This window comes from Saccopteryx leptura, chromosome 3 (genome assembly GCF_036850995.1).
Source record: "Saccopteryx leptura isolate mSacLep1 chromosome 3, mSacLep1_pri_phased_curated, whole genome shotgun sequence".
Classification (NCBI taxonomy): domain Eukaryota; kingdom Metazoa; phylum Chordata; class Mammalia; order Chiroptera; family Emballonuridae; genus Saccopteryx; species Saccopteryx leptura.
Genome location: NC_089505.1, coordinates 355365660 through 355385564, shown reverse-complemented (window position 1 = coordinate 355385564; position 19905 = coordinate 355365660). Strand labels below are relative to the sequence as shown.

General features: G+C 40.6%; 1 protein-coding gene and 1 non-coding gene across 5 annotated transcripts in view; one reads left to right on the top strand and one right to left on the bottom strand.

The window, feature by feature from the left end:
* Positions 1–19905, top strand: part of ENPP2 (ectonucleotide pyrophosphatase/phosphodiesterase 2) — a 104710-nt gene that overhangs the window by 55483 nt on the left and 29322 nt on the right. For 3 of the 4 annotated variants that reach the window (XM_066379401.1, XM_066379400.1, XM_066379399.1), the window contains exons 10-14: positions 3795–3860; positions 4627–4699; positions 12071–12179; positions 15379–15504; positions 19272–19303. In XM_066379401.1, coding sequence (XP_066235498.1) covers positions 3795–3860; positions 4627–4699; positions 12071–12179; positions 15379–15504; positions 19272–19303 — 406 coding nt within the window. Of the gene's footprint in view, positions 1–3794; positions 3861–4626; positions 4700–9920; positions 10077–12070; positions 12180–15378; positions 15505–19271; positions 19304–19905 lie in introns of all 4 variants that reach the window. The other variant, XM_066379402.1, reaches the window with a different exon arrangement.
* On the bottom strand, positions 17368–17443 carry TRNAI-GAU (transfer RNA isoleucine (anticodon GAU)). Its single transcript has one exon. It is a non-coding gene; the product is annotated as a tRNA-Ile (tRNA).

Sequence of the window (19905 nt, the reverse complement as noted above, 5' to 3'; positions counted from 1 at the left end):
CTTGGATTCATTTTTTAAAAAAATAGTTTTGCAACAATAAAAACATGATCATACTTCCAGTTATTTAATGGAGTATGTGTCAAGGAAACCTACACAAAGTACATTTGGAAAATTTTAAAATTTAAAAGCAGATTCAAACCATAGACTTTGAAGGCCATCTTTTTAACGTAGTTCTTTCTGTACTGCGACCTAGAATTATTCTTACTTTTTAAGTGATTGTACTTCATTTCAAAATTATCCTCAGCTGATGCTCCATGGCATTTTTTTTTTTTAATGTCAATTCATGCCCAAGGGCAGTAATTCTTTTTGTATGTGATTGTTTGGATTGATTTTAATCACAGCTCCGCCACTTAATAGACCACTTGTTGACCTTGGACAAGTGGCTTAATCTCTCAGTAAATTAGTGTCCTCACCTTTGAATGGGAGTGATAGTATCATCATCATAGGGTGTTGTGAAGGTAGAGTGATTTAACTTATTTAAAGTGCTTAGTAGGAGAACAGCAAATAAATGCTATTGTTCTTGTTCACATTATATCTTTCAACATTGACCAGATAATGGCTATATAGATCTTAAGATAATTTGTTTATCACTAAATACCTCATCTGCTAACAGAAGTGTTTTTTCTTTTCTTTTCTTTTCTTTTCTTTTCTTTTCCTTTCTTTTTTCTTTTCTTTCTTTCTTTCTTTCTTTCTTTCTTTCTTTCTTTCTTTCTTTCTTTCTTTCTTTCCTTTCTTTCTTTCCTTTCTTTTTTTTTTAAACCATGCCTACTATGTGAGGTGTGAGATCTGAGGTCTCAGGACAAATTCTTTTTCAATCAGTGATGGTCAAGGCAGCAGCATGCCCCCATTTCCCTTTCTGTGTGGACGTGTGTTCTTCCTTTGTCAAATTTGGCTGTGATGACTCTGAATTGTATTTCAAACACTGATGGGAAAGGGCCGTGTCTTTTTGGTCTGTGGTTATTTCATAAAGGTAATCTAGAACTCCTAAGAAATTTAAAGACCACTTTGTCTAATACCTCATTTTCGAGATTGGAACACTGTTACGGCTTAGAGAGGTAAAATGTGCCCAAAGTCACACTTAGGATGAATACTCAGACCTCCAATGTTGTTATCTTAGCGCGCGCGCGCGCGCGCGCACACACACACACACACACACACACACACACACACACACACACATTCAGTCCCTGCCCAGAAAATGTAATGACCTCCTTATCTTTCCAAGCAGAGAATAGTGACTCCTCTGTAATAGTTTTTTTGGGGGATAGGAGTGTCTTATATCTTTATTTGTATCTCCACAAATGCCTTGAACATAATAAGCTTTTAAAAAATATTTCATAAATGAGTGTATCTTCTCTTGAGACCTGTGAATCCAGTACATAATGATAAAAGCCAACATTTTTCTAAACTCTTTCTATGTGCCAAGCATTATTCTAAGTGCTTTATACATATTATGTCTTTTAATCCTTACCACAATCTCAGGAGATAGGTAATATTATTACCATCATGTTAGAGAGACACAGAAAGGTTAGGTAGCTTGTCAAAGTCTCCTCACCAACACATGTAGAGTCAGGATTCAAACCCAGACCATCTGACCTTAGAGCTGATGCTTTTATTCCCTGCCTTTCTCTACTGGTCAAGCACCCCACCCAAGGGAAGGGTTAAAGGGTGAGAGCATTCTGAGCTTGACACAAACCGTATTTCCCCATGTATAAGATGTACCCCTTTTAGAAAAATTTGGGGTCTAAAAACTGGGTGCGTCTTACACAGTGGCTGTAGATTTTTTACTTGCATTTCCCACTTTTTTGCGCTTGTATGAATTTTATGATGAATAAAACTTGACTTCAATAATTTATGTAAGACATTTTATTTTCAAATTTGGGCCCCAAAATTAAGGTGCATATTATACATGAGGGAAGTACGGTATTTTTCCATTAGCATCAAGCGAGTTCGGCAGAGTCCGCTTTTGTGACTTAACACCAATTCCATAAAATCAAACAGCTGGAAGGTACCTAGTGAAGTAAGATAAAATGGAAAAGGCATTCACTTTTCTTTTTTAAGTTAGGAAAGAATTCAAAATATGTAATTACTTTGTTCAGATACAGAGGATTTCTAAGACTGAAGAATTAAATATCTTAAGCGATTAACCTGACTGCTATGCCTGCTTCTAATTCAATTATAGGATAAAATAAACAGGGTCAGATTTATTCAATAGCACTGGAATTTGTTTAAATTAGAATTCATTTTATGTTAAACAGGATGTTTTGGGGTTGGTAAGATAGTCTTAGACAGGGACCCAGAGGAGGGATAAATCCCTACTCCATCAGAGAAGGCTGGAGCTGGTGGGATGGGGAGGTTTGATTAGAGATCCTGTCAGCGCCAGCCTTCTACCATGGCTCTGAAAACTTGTCTTTCTCCTTGCTCTCTCTTGCTCACATCCGCAAGGAGTAAACGTTTAAATAACTCACCCAACATTCTGAATAGTGTTTAAGAGTGGTTGTAGATTGATGGCAAAGCTGAGCAGTAGGCACAGAGATTTCCTACCCAGCCCCACCCCCCACCTCCACACAGGCACAGCCTCTCCGGTTATCAACATCCTTCACCAGAGTGGGACATTTGTTACAAGTGACGAATCTACACCGACACACTATCTTCACCCAAGACCACAGTTTACACTCGAGTTCACTCTCGGCCGCAGTAGTTTTTTGCTAACCACTGTTAAACTTGGACTTCAGTTTGACTTCATCATAAACATGCTCTAATGCCTAGTGCTGGATGGAGGAGCAGGAAAGCATAAGCAAATGTCCCTGTAAATAAAGACATCACTCAGCTTGTGAGCATCTTCATGTAACTCAGTCAAGGATACAGCGCTAGCACGTTAGCCAAGAGCTCTTACAGCGATGCCAGATTTAGAGTAATTATATTTCAACAGAAGAATGAGACTTAAACACAAAAGTCATTGCGGATGAAGATTATACCCTTTCTGTCAGTCTCATAATTATATGTGCCCATTCCTGATAGATTTTTATAGATCTAGAAGAGAATTTCAAGAATGCCTTTCTAAACCCCTTATTTATACAGAAGGAACTTCAAGTTTCAGGTTTCTTTCTAAAGGCATGTATCTGCTTAAAGATAGAATGATAACTAATTCTGACCATTAATAATTTTTTTTTTTTAGTATTTACTATGGGATAGAACTCGCCATGCCCTTTGCCTGTTTTGTCTCATTTCATCTTTGCAGCCAATCAGTGCAGTGTGTTTTGCTATTATTTTTACTTTACCAGTCAGGTCAGTAAACTGAGGCCAAAAGAAATAAAAAAAGGCCTAGAAGTCAAGAAAGATCACACCGCCCTCAAGAGGCAGATCTGGGATGTAAATCCTGGACCCTCTGTGGCCACAGCTAACAGCTTTACCCACTAACTGGCAATGATTCTGAGTCTGGGATCCTTTCTGCCTGCAGAAGAGTCTCTGATCAGCAAAGCAGGTTCCTCATTTGACTGGGAATCAGAGTTTCCAGTCTTTTCCTCTGTGGCTGAGCAATGTAATACATCGCAAATGGTAGTTCAAACACTGATTGAACGAGGCCCTTTTACGACAAGGAAATGCAAACAGATGGTGGTAAACAGAGAGAGAGCACATGACCTGGGAGCAAGAGCAAATGTTTATCAGGTTGGAATTTGCAGACACACAACCTCCCATCAAGCTTTGCTTGGTACCCTACCAAACTCCCATCATGCTTTGCTTGTTATTACCATACAAAACCCCCATCATGCTTTGCTTGTTTTGCCCTCCAGGGTCATCCCTCATGAGCGGAGAATATTAACCATACTGCAGTGGCTCACCCTGCCAGACAACGAAAGGTATTGTTTCTTTCTCTTTTTTTTTCTTCAGTATATTTTAATCTTAGGACAGAATTGGGTGAGAAACTGTATAGATGGAAATAGAAGCACGGCCCAGGCTCAGTGTTCTAAAAGTTTTGTGGTTCTTAGTCTTAAATATTGCTTCTCTACGAAGGATACAATTGATGTAAGTTATTGGGGAGCATTTAATTACATGGCATACTACAGCTGTTGATCCTGGCCACTACCTCAGAGTTTAAGGGGTCCCTGGCTTTGATGAATAGACCTACAGCATCCCAAGGACTGGGGAAGCGTTAGGACTGGCTTTTCATTTTACTGGACTTGATCTTTCAGGCTGCGGGTTGCATGGCCTATGTGAATTGTCACTGGGCCCTATTATCCTGCTGCTCAAAGACCTGAGTGTGTGTGCAGATTTTCACTTGTCATGCTTGATGCCTGAAGTTGGTGCCAGGCGCTACCACGGTGGGGGTGATGCTGGGAATGGTGGATGTAGAAGTAGTAGAAACTGAACAAAACCAAACCAAATGAACCAAACCAAAAACACATAGGGCGTGATGTTTTTCATGGTAAGACTAATAGCAGTTGGGAGATTAATTGATACGAGAGGATTTTTTTTAACCCTTTGAGTAGTACAAACGTTCATGTACGTCCTCACTCAAAGGGTTAACAAAAAACTCACTACTCAAAGGGTTAATTTGCAGGGACATTTGGTGTTCTTTGTTATGTGTGGTTTGGGGAAATTCTGAACCGTCCTAATTTCCCACAGGCCTTCCGTGTATGCCTTCTATTCGGAGCAACCCGATTTCTCTGGACACAAATATGGCCCTTTTGGCCCTGAGGTTAGTAGCTTATCATTTTCCCAAGGAGAACCTGTGTCCCTGAGCAACCTGATGTAGTCATTCTATTTCGTGATTTGTACAAAGTCTGTTGGGATATATGTATCTGAAAGGTTCACTGTCAAAGAATTACACTAAAAAGGTTTCTAAAAATCTTCAACTTACTTATTTCTTTTGCAGGAATTTCATTTCAGATTGATTTGCTATTCAAATATATTTTAGACTTGGTGTTCATGGGAAGGGACAGTCCAGCCCTGCAGGCCTCACTCAGAAGGTGAAGGGTGGAGAAGGGTTGACCTTTCCCAACACTGGGACAGGAATGAAAAGGACGTAAAAACTGCAATATAAAACATTGCAACTGGCATTTAATTCCCTTAAAATGACTATGCGGTTCAGAGTAGATCATCTAGACAGCTCTACCAGCCTTAGCAGGGCATGTGTTAAAATCCTGGGCACCTTTTTATTTGATAAATTTTGAGATCAGTATATACCTGTGAAACCATTGCCCCACTTGAGAGTATGAACATAACCATTCCCTCCAAAAGGCAAACAATTTTTTTTTTTTTTTTTTACGGAGATAGAGTCAGAGAGAGGGATAGATAGGAACAGACAGATAGGAACGGGGAGAGATGAGAAGCATCAATCATCAGTTTTTCGTTGCGACACCTTAGTTGTTCATTGATTGCTTTCTCATACGTGCCTTGACCGCGGGCCTTCAGCAGACCGAGGAACCCCTTGCTCAAGCCAGCGACCTTGGGTCCAAGCTGGTGAGCTTTGCTCAAACCAGATGAGCCCGCGCTCAAGCTAGCGACCTCGGGATCTCAAACCTGGCTCCTCGGCATCCCAGTCAGATGCTCTATCCACTGCACCACCGCCTGGTCAGGCCAAACAAATTCTTAATTGAGAGAAATATTGTTCAATGAATCTGGTTAGCAGAGCAGGGTGTCACCCTTTATCAGACACTAAGGAATCTTACTAGAAGACAATCTGTTTGTAAGATAGTAAGTAGCCAGCGTAACTTCAAATTTAGGGGAAGAAAGGGATGGTGATGTTTTATTATGTTTCTCTTTCATTTTCAGATGAAAGACCTCCAACATTTTAGCACATATCATTTTAAACTACCATGTAGCTGACAAATCTAAACCTTTTAATATTTTAAATATTTCCCACTACGCTTTCTTACAAGGGTGGTGTGGTCTATACCAACATACTAAAATATGATTCTGGATGAGAATAATTTCAAAATTTTTGTTGATGGAAATTGACTTCAATTCCCTGTTAGATCATGACAACACTGTTGGCTATAATTTAGTTCCCTGTGTTCAGCATAAGGATAAGTAGGATAATTATAATACGGATAATACTTGTTTTAAGTACTTTTGAGCAACATGCAGCATATTTAAGTAAAGACAGTAAATACCAAAGGGCCGTGAGTATTTCTGAAGCTTTAACGTTAAGTCAGTGGTGATTTTTTAAAGCACTGGAAACTAATGGCTATTTAAAAGCATTCTTAGTTTGCCTTAAATCACTGAAGTCGTATAAGTCTGGTGCTCTTTTTTCTAACCCTTTGATGTTTAACCAGTGTTGCACGATTATGAAACACAAATGATAAAATGGGAGAGACATCTGCATACACGAAACACCAATCTTATTCTTGCCAGCGCCAAGTGTGGCTGTTTTATCTTTAGGATGACTTTCTTGGAGATTAAAGTGAACAGAAAGAACCACATTTTATTAAAAATGTTAAAAAAAAAACAACAACCTCTAAGCAGTTCCATGTGCCCTATTTAAAGGTTTAACTTTGTGTAGATAATAATATCCCCTAAAAGACCCTGTGGCATTGGCAAAATAGAGATTTTGTTGCTGGGGGGGAGGGCAATTTGATATAACCATTCTTTTATTTTTTTATTGTTTTTTTAACTTTTTTTTTTTTTTTTTACAGAGACAGAGAGAGTCAGAGAGAGGGATAGATAGGGACAGACAGACAGGAACGGAGAAAGATGAGAAGCATCAATTAGTTTTTGTTGCGGCACCTTAATTGTTCATTGATTGCTTTCTCATATGTGCCATGACGGTGGGCCTTCAGCAGACCGAGTGACCCCTTGCTTGAGCCAGCGACCTTGGGTCCAAGCTGGTGAGCTTTGCTCAGACCAAATGAGCCCACACTCAAGCTGGTGACCTCGGGGTCTTGAACCTGGGTCCTCCGCATCCCAGTCCGACGCTCTATCCACTGCACCACCGTCTGGTCAGGCAGTATAACCATTCTTTTAAAAGCAGGAGGCTGATATTAAAGAGGCTTGGGGCTATTCGAGGTGATGGCTGGTAAGTGAACTTAGAGATAGAACCTCAGAGCTTCTCATGCCCAGACCAGGGTTCTTCCCTTGGAATTTATTTATCCCTCTTTCAGTCCAGGAGATAAGGAAAGTGCTTAGTTAATAACTATGTTCAAATTATACAGAACAGTTTATGTCAAAACTTGGCTTTTTCCAGTAAGCCCTTATAATCCTCATTTCCTTAAAAGTTATATAACTTCATAATAAACATTCTTTGTCAACGAACCTCTCTGGACTTCTAAATGTATGTAGTTCAGTTATAATTCCTTCTGTGAAAGTGTATGTGTGTGTGTGTTTTAAGAAGTAAACCACAATGTTTTTTTAAGTACTGAGCAATGATAAATGAGGTATAATATAGTATGCTTTAATTTGCTGTAATGATGGTTGTATGCTTAGTTTGCTCATAAATGTACAAATGGCGATTTTTCTTGTACAACTTTTGAATTAAGAGTTGGAAGTATTCATGCATGCTTTGGTTTTTTTTTTTCTCCTTTTTTTAGTATTAATACTTATTATAACAGGAGTATTCTCACATATTGACTGGGTAAAGTAGTCTTGATTAGATATCTTGAAATGAGTCTTCCGTAATTACAGCCTGGAAAACTTTCTTCTCCTAATACAAAGGATATTTTCAGATGTCAACCACTTTTTATCTGGTGCTAGCAATCTTATTTTTACTGAAAGAAAAAAAATAGTTGATACTTCTAAAACACAAAACCAAAGCAAGCTAGCAAAACCTCTTTTCTGTTGTAGACTAATTGGTTTATATACGTAGACATCCATCATATACATTTATTGTGCATATAAAGATTATAGTAGCTGAAATATTATTTTTTAAATCAGTTACATGCTGTGTTTTCCATCAATGAGAAAATATCTTGCACTTGAAATTCCATTGAAATGATTCAATTTAGCAAGATGTTATGTGCTACATACCACACAGTTGAAGTTTATACTTTCTTGCTTAATATTTGAGTATACTTTTTTTTTTCCAGGACAATTCGCAAAGGCTATTCAATTAGATGACCAAACATGGGGCTGATAGTTTCAAGAAATGGTGTATTGCTCCTGGTTTCATAGTGTAATGGTGAATGTTCAGAAATAATGCTTGCTTTTGATTATTGGCGCAATCTTTTTCTCTTTGATTCTCTATGCTTTCTCTGTGACCCCTCGTTCGGCTGCTCTTCCAGGCCTAGAGGCAGAGCTTTGGCTGACTAGTGACTCAACCTTCAGATGGCAAAGTATCCTTCTGAAAAGCAGGGAAATTTGCCCCTCCCCCTCCCATCCTCTTAACCTCAGGCTAAATCTTCTAAAGTCAGACTAAAGTATGGCTGGTCAGTGAATACTTAGCTTCCGTCTACCTCTAACATTTGAAGAAGGAAGTACTTGCACTGTAATCACTGGATGAAAACTCATTTTGGCTAAATCCTGTTCTCCTGCTGCTCTTCTAACCCGCTACCATTAGAAGGGCCCGCCTTCAGCGTCTTGGGAATGTTGAGGTGTCTTGCAAAAAGGCTGGGTGTCTGATGGGCAGACTTGAGCTCTAGCTGAATGGATTTGGTGACCATGAAATGGGAAGCCTTCTTTTTTTCCTTCTGCTTCTCTTCTATGGAGAATTGCCTAAAACTAGAAGCCTTAAAAAAAAAAAAAAACCAAAGCCAACCAGGGTCTGTGGAGCTATGTCTTTCAATCGCTCTGCCAGAGAGAGAGGATGAGACCAAAAGGTACCTTTGCAGTCGCTTGCTCTGGGAACAGGGAAACCGCATGGCAGATGGCCTCCTTTGTGGATACACTAACATTGTTCCTCCTCCTGCCCCTCTCTGCATCTGAATGATTCTCCGGACAGTCCCACCCAGAGAAATCAGCTAGGTAGACAGCAGAGCTTGCTGCTTTAATTCACCTTTGCACCATCAGCAAATCAGGGGGCTGGTTATCCCCAGCATTTGGGAAGTCCCAAAAGGTTATGTCTGTCTTACTCAGTTTATATGCAGCCCTTTATTGCACTATAGATGTTCAAAACAAGGTACATAGTACTATGCCCCCCCCAATGGGATTTCTGATAGAGTGTAAGTCAACTCTTTCTTGATATGTGTACTAAGATGAAGAGATCTTGATGACTTTTCACATTTTACCTAATTTTACAAGAGAATTAAAATAATAAAAAGAAGACAGTTCTATTTATGGTTATCTCATGGTATACAGTTTCTCTGTACTGGAAACTTAAATTGTCAGTTGACAAGTTCTCTCTGCTGCTGAAAGTCCTGATTTATGGAAATAACATTCATGACCAGGGAGGATTACTTACTATTTGTATTTTATTCCACCCTTGGTTTAAATTTTTTTTTTTCCTGTTCCTTGCCAATAAAGGTGACAGTTGCTTTGATATAGTTGGTGGTGTGAATAACTACCTATCCGATCCTGAATTGGAACCACTGACATGAACCCCACTGTCACGTTGAAATGTCCATGTGGCTAATATTCTACTTTATTTTCAGCTAGTACTCTTTAAATGGAGAGCTTTTCATAAGCAAGGACCAGTGTCTCCCTAAGACAGGAGTTTGGAAACGCAGAATTCTGTGTCACCTTCAGGTATATCCATGTGGAACAGGAAGGCTCCTCAGCCAAAAGAAACCTACATGATGAGATTCTCTTAACTTATGTTATTGTTGTCAGTAAAGATACTGCAACAGCAGCATCAGGATCACCTTAGGGGGGCTTCTCTCTATAGAGATCCCTGGATAATCCCTCCGACCACCTTTTTCTCCCTTAATGGAGCCTTAGTTTTTCTGACTAAGGCTCTGATGACCCCACATGGCAAAGTGTGAGCTTTATTACCTGACCCAGAGGGACAGACGACTTCTGAGCCCAGACATCTCTATCCGCCAGTACAGGAGAGTAGTTATGGCTCACCTCTTCCTCCGGCTAAGAGACCTAAGAGGAAGGTTACCCCTAAGAGGAGACAGGAAAAACCAGTTGCTCCTCCAAAGAAAAGAAGAAGAAAAGTACATAGGATGGATCATTATGCCGTGGAAACGCGTCAGGACAAAGTAAGTTGACCTATTGTTCCAAAGCTTTGTGGCGGGCAGGTCTGAGTTGAAGGTTTCTTTCAGTGCGTTGGCTTTAAATTCAGCCAAATACGTTTCAGCAAAACTCTGGTGCCTTATTCTTGGCTTTGAATCCTGAGAATCTGGGACTGCAGAGGTTAACACCGATGTGAAAAGCTCCTGGACTTGTAGCAAGACTGGAAAAAAGAGCCTTCTGCTTTCTTTAGAGTTAGTTGCTCTAAAACTTGTATTCACGTGTAGGCTGGAGTGCTACTGGCTTTGCTTCTACTTATTCATAGAATTTGTTACAATAGTTTGTTTTCAGCCTTGGTTCTTGAAAATAACCCAGCAGGGTAGTTGGGGGAATCCTCAAAGGTAATGTACATTAGAGCTCAGTGGGAAATTGGCTTAGATTTGTGGTCGGTACCTTCAGAATTCTGAAAAGGCCTTGGGTTATAGGCAAGGGAATAGATGAGACAGAAAGAAGAAGTAATGGGTAGATGGAATTGTGTGGTTTTCACATAGAGATCTTGAGTACTTCCTCGTCTTTCCAGTATATTCATAACAAACTACAGCTTAAGAGTCTTGAAACCTTCAGATGCCTCCACAGTACTGTCTCATTTATGACGGTCTGAACTGATCACTAAGAAGTAGGTTCAGGCTTTTACCTAAGTTGTCTTGTTTAGTAAAGGAAAGTAAGGCTTTGTCAAGGTCAGATTTATGTTGTGTATTTAGTATTTCTTGATCTAGGCCAAGGTCTTCGAAGAGAGCATTGTTTTCTCAGAAGCAAATACGACTTAGTCCCCCACCTCTTAGTCCCTTCAGATTGTGCTGCCCAAATCATTCCGAAACCTTTCACTTATGATTTCCTCTTTGGGACAGAATTTGAAATACTGACTCCCATCGTGAAGAAAAACAAGTTGACAACTGGCTTTATGGACAACATGATAGGGGGAAAGGTCTTGAGTCATCTGAGAAGATGCTAATGGAAGATAATATTATGTGTCTGACTGAAAAATGATATGCAGATCCCTTCTGTTCTTATCTCGGTCATCTTGTGTGTATGTGTGTAATTGTAGCTAGATTGAAAAATTTACCTAAAGTGCTGTGAAATCTTTGACGAGCTGTTTCATGAAAGCCTTTCCATTGCTGAGATGAATGTGAAGGGGAGGTTCGTACTATGTGGGAGCATTCATGCTGCTAGGCACTTCTACTTGATGCAAGAACATGGGAGATGGATAATGTTGCTTAGGCTTTGGAAATGTTCTTCAGAGAACTGAGTTTCTGCTTTTCGTTAGGTTAAGTAAGACACCCTCTATAACAAGATCAGTGGTGTTCACTTCTATCTGTTAGGACTCTTGTAGTTTCTTATTTTACTCGAAAATCAGTTTGACAGAGACTAAGCAGCAGTAGCTTGTTTCTCAGAAGAGGTTCTTCTGTTGAGAATCTATTGTTCTCAGAAATTGACAGTTACTTGGAACATTGGATGGCTTGCTTTGTGTTAGTGATGTTCTAATTTAGAATCCAGTGAAGGTTACCATTTAACCTCAGAATTGCTTTTGAATCACTTAATCTTCATCTTCTTTCTGTGGTCCAAAGCCTACTGTGACATCTCCTTGGAAAAAAGAAACTAAAATAATCTACCTGACTTTAAATGCTCACTCTCAGAATTCTTGGATTTAAAGAACATTGTTGCATTTTAGAAAGGCATTCTATCTCTAAAAAAGGAGTTGCCCTTTACATTTCTTATATTTTTTTTATATCAAAGTTTCTTAAAAGTGATTGGATGAGGAGAGATTTTATACTCTTGAAATGATACAAATAAAGTACTTAGACCTGATTTCCATTAAGAATGACAGGCAAATCTCCCTAGACGAAGCTCTGCCTCTGGGCCTGAAGTTTTCTTTCCAGAATGTTCTAGGAGTAGAAGATCTATGAGAAACTGAAAGGAAAAGAAAAAAAAAATCTTGAAGGGACTAATTTTCTCCTTTTTCCAGATGACAAATCCTCTGAGGGAAATTGACAAAACAGTAGGGCAGTTAATGGACGGACTGAAACAACTAAAGCTGCATCGCTGTGTCAACGTCATCTTTGTTGGAGACCATGGTAAAGCTTTGCTTCTTCTTTGCCAGTAGGAGACTCATAGATGATGTTACTAATGTTGTCAAAGAAAAGAATGGACTCTTTCCCTCTGAGTCCCAGGTCATGTTCTTCACCTCTTTCCCCATTTCATCAGGAGGGGGAAAGATATACCAAGCCTTGACTCAAAACTATGAGATGACCTGAGGTGACCCCAAGTTCATTTGGATCAAAACCAGGGACTTCTTGTATCCTCCTGTTCTTTGCAGGAAAAGCCTTTCTACAGAAATCTACTTCTTAGTAAAATGTTCCCGGTGATTTTCTTGTTATATTAATAGTTTCCTCTGTGAATGTGACATATTAGAGGATAATACCCCCACCCTTGATAGCCACATCCCCAAAAGGATCTCACAGGGTTTATGAGACTGAAAAATAAATCTAAATATGATAAGGAAGCAGAGAGATAGGATTCTTGTCAAAGAAGTGGCATGCAAATGAAATTATTTCCCTGCATCCACTGAGGGAATTCAGGAAGAAAACCAGAGAACGCTGCTCTGGTAGAGAAGACAGTTGAGAGAGAGGAAGAAGCAGCTTACAATGCAGTTTTTCTAAATCACTGTATAAAGTCGAAAAATTCATGACTCCTTTTTTGAGGTGATCAAGAACATCATAAACATTATATAATTAGAGGGCTGGCTGGAGGGGGTCCTCTGAGATTATGCTTATTTCACCAGTGCTCAGGCTGAGTTCTGGAAAGTGGCCACTGCATTCCAGAATTATCAGACTGAAATAGTGACCTTGGAACACGGGGCTGCTCCCTTCCTGAAGAGGGTTTGCAAGAGGAAAATTGGTGGACTCTTCAGTAGTTCTGTTAAAAGTAGATGAAGACAAATTTCCCCAGTCAAGGCTCTGCTCTGGGCCTGAAGTTTTCACTCCAGAATATTCTAGATGATCCATGAGAAGGTAAAAACAAACAAACAAACAAATAAAAAGGCTGTAGGACTGACTTGCGCTTTGGCAAAGACTAAATGTGACCCTCTGCAAAATTATGCTCCATAGTTTGATTTGGCGAGAGCTTCAGATAAGACAGAGACTTTGGCCTATTGTGTAGTGGATAGAGCATTGGACTGGGACACAGAGGATACAGGTTCGAAACTCCGAGGTTGCCGGCTTGAGTGCACAGGCTCGCTGGCTTGAGTAGAGACTTACCATCTTGAGTGCGGCATCGCTGGCTTGAGCATGGGATCATAGAGAGAACCCCATGGTTGCTGGCTTGAACCCAAAGTCGCTGGGTGAGCAAGGGGTCACTTGCTCTGCTGTAGCCCCCTAGTCAAGGCACATATGAGAAAACAATCAATGAACAACTAGGGAGACTAAGGAGTCACAACGAAGAATTGATGCTTCTCATTTCTCTTCCTCCCTGCCTATCTGTCCCTATCTGTCCTTCTCTCTGTCTCTCTCTGTATCTGTCATACACACAAAAAAAGACAGAGACTTTGGAGCATGGGACACAGTGATTCAACTAAAGTTACCCAGACGTGTCAAGAGCATTTGGGTGACATGTTGGAACCAAATGTATAGAGGGAGGTGGGTCCCAGTGAGTCCCATGCTGGAGCCTTGTAAAGGTGTTGGATAGAGTAAAACCTTGCTTTGCCAGTAGATTGCTTTGGTTTCAGTAAACCACAGCATCTCTTACTTAACAGGTAGTGTGGTGGGCTTTGGGATAAGAATGAGTTTTATCAGAGCCCAAATTGTGCTGCTCTATGTCAGAGCCATTTGACGTGGTGTACACTGTGTGACCTCCCCAAGCCTCAGCCTGCCCATCTGTAGAATAAAAACACTCACACCACCTACATGGAATTAGCCTGGACAGTGAAGGGTGATGATGCTTCAGAAGCCCCTTACATATAGTCTTGGAAAGCAAGAGCAATGGTCCACTGTTCAGGTGGAGTGACTTCCTAGCAATGTAACAAATGGAAGCTCCTTCCAGTCTTCCATTAATATGTGCTTGTAGACTTTCCCTTCCTAGGTTAACATTATAGTAGAACATAGTAACTGTTTATTGTTTTTATTTTTCTTCCTGAGATTTTAAATGTTAAAATGTAAGATATATAATTCTTGTGTTATTTGGGGATATTTCTCTCTTCATTTTAATTTGTTTATTAAAAAAAAATAAAGAGGTCTGGATCGAAGATCTCAGAAATGATCATTTGAATTTTACTAGATCCAGACCACTCTGGTTTATAGTTTTCTATTCCAAAACCTCAGGACAGTCCTTCATAGAATCACTTCTTTCTTTCCCCTAGAGAACATGTACCTATCGGATTGTGCAAAGCAGTGGAATAAACCTGCATAGTTCCATGTCATCTCATAAATTCTGAGACGACAATCAAGGTCTCCACCAGCCTCCACAGTCTATGATTCCAAGACTTGAGTTTGCTTTTGTTTTTATTAATTTATTTTAAACACTGATCAAGAAAGTTTCCTTGTTGGAGTTGGGAAACAAGTCTTGGATGGGGAGAGATATTTGTTGTGGTTCAAAAAATTCTCTTACACTCTTTTTGTCTTCCATTTCCTAAACTTCTGTTCTGGCTGATTACATTGTTTACGACTCGTTTTCAGCATTATTTTGTTTTTCAGTTTGGGTGGTCATCGGGGCTGACATTTTTCTTTCCCATCTCTTGTTGCCAGTATTGTCTTGTGAGTAACATCCAAGGCCACCAGTGGAGACAGAGTGGGGACTGGTAATTATGTACTCAAGTCAGGAGATATTTAGAAAGAGAGAGCTGGAAAATGACATTTTGTAAAAGAGACACAGAACTATATATTCTAGTTATTTACACCACCTCCAGCTAGGAAAGAACAAAAAAGAATAGATCTTTTTCATAATGACTGTGTAAATAGACTAAAAAAAAAAAAGGATTATGGTTACTTCCTTTGCCTTGCTGTTTTCGCTGGATGACTTGAAATGATCATTGAGATGATGCATTTTGAACCTTCTAATGCTGCATAATATTAAATCAAAGTCTGGTGAAAAGATTATATAAAGAACATCAAAATATGTAATAAAGTCAAGTTAAGAGATCTCAGAAGAGAGTGAGAAGCTTGCATGAAGCTGTTATAAAGTAATTAAGGAGATGATGGATGTTATCTTTAGTTAGTAACTGTGTTAAGATTTTAATTTTAAGATTGCTTAAAAATCCTTTTTTTTTCTCCCTCCCTGTAGGAATGGAAGATGTCACATGTGATAGAACCGAGTTCTTGAGCAATTACCTGACTAATGTGGATGATATTACTTTAGTGCCTGGAACTCTAGGAAGAATTCGATCCAAATTTAGCAATAATGCAAAATGTAAGTCCATTCTTAATATACTAAATTGTTAGAGTGGTGACATTGTAGAACAGGTAAGGGCTTCGCTGAAGCTTCTCAGAATACTTGGGTAATAATCCTAGTTCTGCAACTTCTTAGCTGAGCGATCTTGAACAAGTCATTTAAACACTAAGAACTCAATGTTGCATCTGAAACATGGGCATGATAATAACAGCTACCACCGAGGGTTGCTGTGAAAACGAGCCTGTGTGTATCACTTAGAGGGTTCCTGGCATGTGGAAGCATTGTATAAATATTTGCTCTTGTTTTTATCATGTAGAAAACACACTTCATTTGAGGCATGTGTATAACCATAAACTTCTGTTTACAAGAAAAGTACTTTTCAACAAGAGGTGCAAGCTTGGTCTTTAGCTGAAACCAGGGAGTGCATGACAGGGTTAGCAGAACCACTCCCAGACCCTGAACGTTCCTATGAGTCCAATTGAAAGGGTTTCTTCATCCTGAAAGCAATTGTTAGAACCCAGGAGGAGAGCCTACTAAGCTCTTGGCAAGTGGCAGCTGTTTTGAAAGGTTAGAAGTAACTAGAATAATCTTATCACTGATGTTCTAAATATTCAGGTTATAAGGTGCCACTGACAAGAACGGTAGTGTATGGGCTAAGAGGTTTTAGGTGCTGCCCACTAGTTTTTGAGAAGTCCACAGTTTTATTGGAGACATGCTGCATTTTGGGGGAAAAATGCCTTTAGAAGTTTCAGCCTTGGGAATAAACAACCATTTTTGTTGAGTTGTACACTTGAAATCCATATGGTTTTATAAACTAATGTCATTCCAATAAATTCAATTAAAAAAAGAAAAAGAAAGGACACCATTGGCCATAAGCGTAACATTTTAGAAAATTGAGTTTTTTCCCCAACTATGTTCCTGAGTCAACACTAATGGGAGCTGCCACAAGACCATGTTGTAAAATCAGCAAAACATCAGTGTTTCTGACTTCTCTTTTTTATGTCCTTTCTGTCCTTTGTGTCCTCCAGTCCCTGCTCACTTGAGATGGGCAGGTTCTCTCCAGAGACAGTGTCCATGTCACTAGGGTCCCTCTTGAGTTGGTATTTGCATTTTAAAACTTATGCAAGAAAGCTTTTTATCTATTTGGGAAGGTATCTGAGACCTCAGTAAATGTAAAAGGGCGAGGGTTGCTTTGGGAGGAAGAAATAATAACTACCAAAGAAGTCAGTGTTTGAACTTTACAAAACACTTTGTATGTGTCGTTTCATTTTGTGAGAGACGTGAGAGTGAGTGGTTCAGAGCATAGACAACGGTGACAGAGCATCTGGGCTCAAATCCCTGCTCTGCCAGGTGCTCACTGTGATCTTGAGTGAGCTACCAAAACCCTATCTGCCTCAGTTTCCTCATCTATAAAATAAGGATTGTTGGGAAGAGTAAACGAGATTACATATCACTTAGATTAGTGTTTAGCATGTAGTCTAACCAAGAAAATGTGAGCTATGATGGTGTGGTCATATTTCATTAGGTATGTACACCACCATATTTAATCCTCCCATCACTGCGTGAGAAGTATTCTTTTCATTTTTTTTTTTTTTGGATTTTTTTCTGAAGCCAGAAATGGGGAGGCAGTCAGACAGACTCCCACATGCGCCCGACCGGGACCCACCTGGCACGCCCACCAGGGGGTGATGCTCTGCCCATCCGGGGCGTCGCTCTGTTGCGACCAGAGCCACTCTAGCGCCTGAGGCAGAGGCCACAGAGCCATCCTCAGCGCCCGGGCAAACTTTGCTCCAATGGAGCCTTGGCTGCGGGAGGGGAAGAGAGAGACAGAGAGGAAGGAGAGGGGGAGGGGTGGAGAAGCATATGGGCGCCTCTCCTGTGTGCCCTGGCCGGGAATCGAACCCGGGACTCCTGCACATCAGGCCGACACTCTACCACTGAGCCAACCAGCCAGGGCCAATGAGAAATATTCTTATCCCCTTTTACAGATGGTAGAAGTCAGGCCTCAGAGAAGTGAAGAAACTGGCTCAGACTACGCCAGCTAGTCAGTGGCAGAGCTAAGATTTAAACCCAGATTCACTGACTCTTAACCATGACCCCGTGCTGGGGGCCCCGTCCCCTCACACAGTGCGAGGGCAGTTAGCATGAGAGGACCCAGTGCTTCAGCTGATGGAGTGGTGTCCCAAACACGGACTTAGGCATTTGTCGCTCCCATGCCTTTTATTTTCCTTCATTATCTAAGAACATGAGCTTCCTCTGGTCCTGGTGAGGGCTGTGGTGTCTAAGGCCCCAGAGGGAAGGGGTTCAGGGCGTGGCTTGCTCAGGTAGTGCTGGGGTCCCAATGTGGAAACCCTTCTACCTTCTAAACACCCATTGGCTTAGTGAGGATTCTAGCACCTACCTTCCAGAGTTGTCATGAATGACCAGAGAGCAAGTACCTGCAGAGCTCTTACAGACAGCATGCACACGGTGTGGATACAGTGTGAGTTAACCATGACTGCCACCATTATTACAGTTTGCACTGCTGAGCAACAAGGACATGCTCTGAGAAAGCCATTGCTGGGTGATCTTGTTGTTGTGCGGCCATGCACTGCGCAGACCTAGATAGTGTAGCCTGCCATACATCCAGGCCACGTGGCATGCCGCCATCGTCCATGCAGTCCACTGTCGACTGAAACGTCTTCATACGGCTTCTGACTGTACTGATTTTCTTTCCATGAAAACGTGCAAGTAAAAAATCTAACCCCAATTGAAGTCGAATGAAATCTAATCTACCTTTTATTTTTGGATTTTATACTTTAGAACTGAGATTCTGAAAACTGCCTTTGAATTGTGTGTGCTTATACCAGAAAGCAAGCATATTCGTGCATTTTCAATGAATATTTATTTATATTTATCAGCAAAGGTTCACTGAGGGCCTACTATGCACAGGCCCTGGGGATAGGGCAGGAAAGGATGCAGACATGACCTGTTCCCCTCATGTTTATATTCCAGGGAGGGCTGCTCTGTGACAGTTAGTATCTCTTCTAAACTCTGCCTTCCTCTGCTGCTGATTCTATAATAACAGACTAAAGCAAATTTTTTGAAAAACAAAACAAAGTCCAACCAACCTACAATCTCCTCTTTCTCCCCACACCCCCCAAAAGGGGAACCTTCAGATAATATAATCCTGTCCACAGTTTATACACAGCCATCATTTACATAGTTTTGCTTTTAGCCAGTTCAGAGTATTGACTAAAATATCCTTTGTTTGCTGGTAGTGAAAATAGAGGAGGTGCATGCATGTGTGTGTCTATGGCTGGAAGGGGCAGCTACCTATGTAATTAGATGCAGGACATTACCAAGGAAACAGAACTCCCTTTAGAAAATGCATTAACTCAATGGATTAGACATTCATCTTGAAGTGGATGATGATCTGTTTCAAAGATCTGCAGATAAATAGGAAGTTATATTAAAAGCCCCAAATGCTCAGTTTAGTTCCTGATGTTAACTTGTAAATAAACTAAATCCAGGCTCCAGAGAGAGTGTACTGGGGGAAATTAAAGAAGCCTTTGCTTAGCTGTATCTTGGTACTCTGGAAGGGGGAATTCCCTTGCGGAAGATGAGACCCAGACCCAACAGGGAAATTTACTAGATGAATTGTTCCACTTATTAAACTGCTTTTCACTTCCTGAAACATTAAATACCTCCTCCCCCACATGAAGAATTGAGTCTCTTGCTGAAAAGATGATTTTTCTCTCATTATTGTCATCTTCTTTTGAAAATGTTCTCCTTTCCTTAAACAGATGACCCCAAGGCCATCATTGCTAATCTCACGGTAAGTATTGCACGTCACCAAGCTTCTATTCCTGGGACAGCGTCCTCATGCTCCTCTCCTGTGTCCACCTCTTCTGTGGGGCGGGAGGAACGTTTTCCGCATTGCCCAGCATCCTGTGTGTTTGTTCTCTTCAGAGCTGTCAAACCTTCTGGCCTGTGGACAGCTGCAGGCTCCCTAATGGTCTTGGCAGTAATACAAACAGACACTATCTGATCTTTCCATTAGTAATGAAAAGTAGTCATTGAAGATTAAACAAATCCTCACTCTCTCTGAGCCAGATCTGCCCACCACCCTGTTCTATCACTCCCCCATCTGGGACAGGGACCTGAAAAAGCACATGAAGATGTAATCACAGAGGCCTGAATATGCGTTCTCCTCCCTTTTCTCTCTACCTCCGTCCCTTGACTTGAAGATGGTGGGAAAGGCCTTGGAGCTTGAATTGCTCTTAGGGACGGTCTTGGTGAGAGAGGAATATATCTTTAAAATACCTCACTCCCTTCTGATAACCTCCCATCTCCAAAGTTACCTAGTCCCCCTTGAACCTGCTTGTTTTCAGTTTATATCATTGGAGAGGGGTAACAAATTCCTTTCATTCACCAACC